The following is a 6,195-nucleotide window of genomic DNA, read 5'->3' on the forward strand; positions in this document are numbered from 1 at the left end:
AATTAAAATAAAATCGGTCAAAATAGATCCAATCGAGCCTCGCTGAACCAAATTCGACGCCGATCGAGCCTAATTTCCCAAAATTGGCTCAATCGAACCCAGTCGGACCCAAATCGACCAAAATCAATTCGAATTAAGTCTAATTCGGACCCAATTTCAGCCCAATTAGTCAAATCCAAGTTCATTTAACTTACAAAATTTGGAAAATCGCATCCTACGGTTGGAATTAAATTAGCGCCTGATACAAGTTTTTCTCCCTCTTTTCTCGTTGTTGTAGCAGGGACATCGCGACAGGATCTTATCTTGCGGCAGAAGATCATCTCGGGCAGCCTGTATCCCTCGATTTCGCATATAGAGAGAGCAGGAGATGAAGAGAGGGATTTCATTCGACCTTACCTGTTGTGTGCATCCAGACCGAGCATGAGAGAGCGATAAAGGGGACTGTTCAGTCCTACTTGCATGCCTCCCACATTCGAAAGAAGAGGCAAAGGCAGAAGAGCCTTCGTGCGTGCCTACCATAGTGGATCGAGCGAAGGCAGAGGGTTGGACAACCCACTGCATGCGGTTTATGTACCCAGCTAAAGGAGGTGAAGTGGAGACTCCCGTTCGGCCTGCTTGCATCGTCCAATCCAGCAAGACAGATAGGAGAGATGAGTGGAGGGTCTCTTTCTTCCCTTCGTGCGCCTTCTTGCAATCAATCGATCCATCCGAGTGAGGAGGGCAAGAGGAATCGAGCATACATCCTAGCTGACCTAACCAATTGACGATGCACGACTCTTGTTTCATGATCATCATATATATAACTAAATCAATGTGAGATTCACTATAGACCCTCAAGGGTCTATGTTGTAAATTTCACAATACATATGATCAAATGAATTCATGATCATCATCTTCATCAAATTCAGAGAATTTAAACGACAATCATCACTTGCTTGAAGCATCTTCAACTTTTGAAAATTGGGAGAACAATCAAATAGGGTCATTTAATTTTGAGGCAAAATTGAGATGTTGTATGGACCCTCAAAGGCCCATGAGACCTCATGTTTTGGGATTATTTAACCATCTCCCAAATTAAAAGATTGAACATTGAAGTGAGGTGATCAAACCCCTAAAATGCAAATCATGCTCACACACTTCTAGGTTGTTTTAAATCATATCAAATTTGATTTTAAAACTTCTTAGAAGTCATAGGAAAACAATCTCCTCTCTCCAAATGAGTCCAAAACACTCAAACCAAAATAAGGAGTTTTCCTTCAAGTACGTATCTCCTTCATGCATGATGTTTGGAGAACAAAAATGCTTCAAGTGTTTTATCGCATGAAGCCTAACATCTCTTAAGGTCATCATCGATCCTTCTTTGTGTGTGGTGTTGTGGATTTTCCTAAAATGCTCAACACATCATATTATAAGCTCCCAAACTTAGAGCCAAATTCTAAGTTTCTTCATTTCATTTGTTGGAGCATAAAACCAACTAGCGGTCCCCTTGCTTGTTGCCTTCTAGGCTCACATAAAGGTTTCTCAAATAACCTCTAAAGAGCCTAAAAGAGCATTAACAAATCTTAGGATCAAAACCTTAGGTCCATTTCCTCCTGTTTGTTGAAACTTGAAACACAAGATCAACAAACAATAAACTCCATTTCCCTCATGCATGGTACTTGGAGCCTTCTCAAGGCTCCAAGTGTTAGGTTGCATGGGTTCTAGCATATTGAGAGCCCTCCTTCGAATGCTCTTTTCCCTCATGTGTGATATTTTGGAGCTTTATCAAGGCTCCAAACACTTCATTACATGAGTCATCAGACTTTAAGACCAAATCCTAAGTTTCCTCTTTCATCTCTTGAAACATGAAATCAACAAATGAATAATACTCCTTCCTGCATGATATTTGGAGCATCCCAATGCTCCCAAACACTTCATTGCATGAACCCTAACATCTATTAAGGGATCTCTAATAGATCCCCTTCCTTCTCATGCATGATGGTTTGGAGTATCCCAATTCTCCAAATGCTTCATTGCATGAATCATATAACCTTAGGACCAAATCCTAAGTTCATTCCCCCTTTTCGTTTGTTGAGACACAAAATCAACAAACATTCACCTCTACACCCCTTTCATGCATGATATTTGGAACCTTCTCAAGGCTTCAAATGATGCATTGCATAGCTCTTAGCCTCCCTTAGGAGCTACCACCAACCATCCTCTCCTTTCATCTATGATGATTTGGAATCCTCCAAAGTTCCAAACATATCATTACAAGAAGATTTTGGAGCTTAATGCAAAATTCTAAGCTTCCTCTATCATTCGTTGAGACACAAGATCAACAAATGAATATCCTCCGGCATAAGATTCCAACCTTAGCCCATCACATTTGCCTAACCTAATCTAGGTATGGTCATGCATCATTGAGTACAAAACGCGATGATTGCTTTCTGATTTGTAGTTTCAAAACTACAAATCATTTCTCTCTTATGCATGACATTTGGAGCTTCCTCAAAGCTTCAAATACATCATTGCACGGACCATTGAAACTTAGAATCAAATTGTAAGCTCTCCCACATCATTTGTTGGAATACAAAACCAACAAATATCCTCCTCATGCATGTCGTTTTGAAGCATCCAACAGCTTCAAATGCATCATCACATGAATCTTTGGACTATAGAAATAAATCCCAATTCATCTTTCCTTTGTTTGTGGAGACACAAAGTCAAAAAACATTCATCTATCTCTCTTCCATGAATGACTTTTGGAATCTCCTCAAGATTCCAAATGTTCTATGGCATGAAGTTCTTTGAACTTAGAACCTAATTTTGAATTCTTCTACCCTATTCGTTGGAACATAAAACTAATGAATGATCCTAGTTTTATTCCCCCATTCACTTAGCCTAAATTAAGTGGATGATTACTTCTCTTTGAACACCAAATGTTCAAGAATTTTCCTTCAAGTTGCAATATCTAAGTTCTGCATCGTTTTCCCCTATTTACCCAACACAAATTTGGTAAATAGAAATGCTTCATTGAAGGCAAAATTCAACGATCCATCCTTCAATTTGCAACCTCAAAGTTGTATATTGCATCTCTCTTTCTACAACTCAAAGGTTACAGAAAATTCTCTCATTCTCCTTACCCAAATTAGAAGAGTGTACACCTCTTTAAACACCAATATTAAAAAAATATACATGAATTTGCAACTCATAAGTTGCATTTCTCCTTTTTTTTCTACAAACCAAAATTGTAGAGAAATATCTCTTTCTACAACTCAAAAGTTGTAGAAATTCTTGCATTCATTCAACCCATGTTGAGTGAAACAAATATACACCAAATCAATTTATTTATTGATCCAAAATCAATAAGTAATTTCATCCCAAGCATATAAATCAAAATCGTGTCTCCACTTAATCTTTCCAACTCAAGTTGAAAGGGTGAATTCCCCTCTTTGAGCACCAAAAGTTCAAAGAACTTCCCCCAACTCACAACCTTTAAGTTGCATTTCCCTTCTTTATTTTCCTACAAGCCAAGATTGCTGGAAAACCTCCAAATTCTCCTTCATTTACCAAACCCCGAATTGGGCAAATGAATAGATTTCTTTAAACACCAAATTTTAAAGAATATTCATGAATTTGCAATTTCTGAGTTGTTCTTCTCCCCCTCTCATCTCTCCAACCTGAATTGGATGAATGGATTCTCTTCTTTGAATATCAAAAATTCAAAGACCACTCTTCAATTTGCAACCTACAAGTTGCACTTTGCTTCTCTACTTTACAACTCAAATGTTGTAGGAACTTCATTCTTCCAATCTAAACTGGGTGAATGAATATCTCAAGTTTCAAAGAAATTTCATGTGATTTGTAATCCACACTTACATGTCACACTCTTACATCTACCTAATCCAACTTAGGTTGATGAATATCCTCATTGAAGAGAAAATCCAATTATTCATTCCTAGTTTGCAACTTCCAAGTTGCATGCTACATCTCTATTTCCTACAACTCAAAAGTTGCAGGAAATCATCTTATTAACCCAAATTAGGTAAATGAACACCGTCTCTTGAAAAATATACAAGCAGAAATACAATCTCATAATTATTTGCAAACATAAGTGTATGAGAAAATACAAATTAAATGAGATTTAAAAAATAAAATTACAATAGAGAAGAGTATTACAAATACTTCAAAGAAAATTACATATCCTTGGGAGGCCCAAATTTATGATAAACTCAAGATTCAAGCCTCCTGAATCTCCAACCCAATATCTCCCTTGATCTCTTAACTCATGGTGCCTATTAGGTTCTTCATTATCATATAGAAGTTTAGAAGATCTTTTCCCAAAATATCAATGTTTGCAGATGCATAATTTATCACTTTGGGATCGACAAACATATTGTACCTGGCCACTAACCACCTAGTCTTTTCAAGCCTATTAGAGCACAAAGTGAAAATGATAGATTTCGTAAGCATATTGGGAGAGAGATAGTCGAGATGTGCCACAGTGTATCAAGTTGCTATAATTCATTCAGCCAAAGTTTTCACTCTATGTGATTCAAGCACATCTTGTACTTATCAGAGTAACACTTAAACTCATTCAACTTAGTGTTAGCTAAACAGAGCTCTTTATCAGCATCTTAGAACAGGATTACTAGATCTCCAATCACTTTTCCAAAGCATGCATCCACTCACTTTGGGGATCCAATTCCTACTTCATTCTTTCCACCCTGCAAGTAAGGTCTTCAATAATTGTGAAAGAAGAAACTAGACAAGGATCAAAGGGTTGGAGATACAACAGAAAATGCAATATCCTTTGCTTGAGACAAAAAAAGGAAATACAACCTCCTTCGGCTTATTGAAAAAGTTCCTAGAAATGAAGGTGATTGTTCAGCTATTTAGTATACCTCTCCAAGTGACCCAAAAGCGCAATAATACCCTTTAAAAGATTTTGTACGGTAAAATATATGATGTTATTGGTGAAATAGCAACCAAAACAAGAATTCAGTTCTCATGTAGCATTCAATGATAGTTCTTTCTTCTTAGTTAAACACATCTGACACTCAATCCAAAAAAAAGAATTAGTAACAATACAAATTAACTCTTTTTACAAAATGAAAGAAAAATATGTGACATTGGAATCAAAACTGGATAAAACTGATGAAGATAATTCTTAATCCAATGTTTGACATTCATTCAGAAAATAATAATAATAATAATCCTCTTATTGTCCGCCCAAAGAGAAAACATATAAAACAATAGCATACCACTAGAGTATTGACGACTTGGAGGGACAAGGAAGCTGAATCCTCTCGATTGCAATGGCAGAACCCATAGAACAGGAGACGCTGAAGTCGAAGCGGAACAGGATTCGAATCGCTGAAGTCTGCGGAGAAGATCTGGAGCCCATCGTAAGCTTGTAAATCTCATTTTCTTCCACAGGTGCGTGTGAAAGCTGCAATCTTGAAATCGGAAAAGAAATAAGCAGCCTTGAATGGGGCGTCAATTCGCCGTCGAGAGATGATTTGGCTGGTGTCGCAATGGTGCTGCTGTGCGAACTTCCCAAAGCACTAGGGTAAGACCGTTAGGGTTTATGGAGAAATTATTGGTGCGGAGTCCGGACTGCCTTCGGACTTCAATCTTACCGTATACAGGCATAGATTCCCGTTCTGTTGGATCTCAGCCACCCAACTGGCCCATTGGACTTATAGCGTTAAGAGATCGACCGCCACTAATCCCCCACCGTCCCTAGGCCGCTCGACCACCACCCTCAAATCAGCAGTCACTCAACTCCGAAATGTCCAAACTTGCCACATTTTTTATCAATTAAGGTATTATATGGATTGAAATAGGCACCTAGGGCTTGGTATGAGAGATTGAGCACTTTCCTACTTGAAAGATCTTTTGAAAAAGAAAGTGTGGATACAACTTTTTTTTTAAAGAAATTTGGAAAGGAAATACTTATTGTTCAAATTTATGTGGATGATATCATCTTTGGATCTTCAAATAAAAATCTTTGTGATGATTTTTCTAAAACAATGAGTAGTGAATTTGAAATTAGTTTAATGGGAGATTTAAATTCCTTTCTAGGTTTTAGCATTAAGCAAATTGAGGAAGGAACATTTCTTAACCAAACTAATTATATTAAGGACATCCTCAAGAAATATGAAATGGACAATGCTAAACCTGTTAGTACACCCATGAGATCCGCAGTTC

The 6,195-nt window shown here is 37.5% G+C and overlaps 1 protein-coding gene across 4 annotated transcripts in view; it reads right to left on the bottom strand.

Annotated features, from left to right (window-relative positions):
- The window catches only part of LOC110099190 (peptide chain release factor 1), a 15,801-nt gene extending 10,031 nt beyond the window's left edge, over positions 1–5,770 (bottom strand). Inside the window, exon 1 of one of the 4 annotated variants that reach the window (XM_028692973.1) lies at positions 5,247–5,768. In XM_028692973.1, coding sequence (XP_028548806.1) covers positions 5,247–5,409 — 163 coding nt within the window. In that variant the 5' untranslated portion in view covers positions 5,410–5,768. Of the gene's footprint in view, positions 1–5,246 lie in introns of all 4 variants that reach the window. The other 3 variants (XM_028692974.1, XM_020826271.2, XM_020826273.2) reach the window with 3 other exon arrangements.
- Positions 5,771–6,195: the final 425 nt, after the last annotated feature.

This window comes from Dendrobium catenatum, unplaced genomic scaffold, assembly GCF_001605985.2.
Source record: "Dendrobium catenatum unplaced genomic scaffold, ASM160598v2 fragScaff_scaffold_203, whole genome shotgun sequence".
NCBI lineage: Eukaryota > Viridiplantae > Streptophyta > Magnoliopsida > Asparagales > Orchidaceae > Dendrobium > Dendrobium catenatum.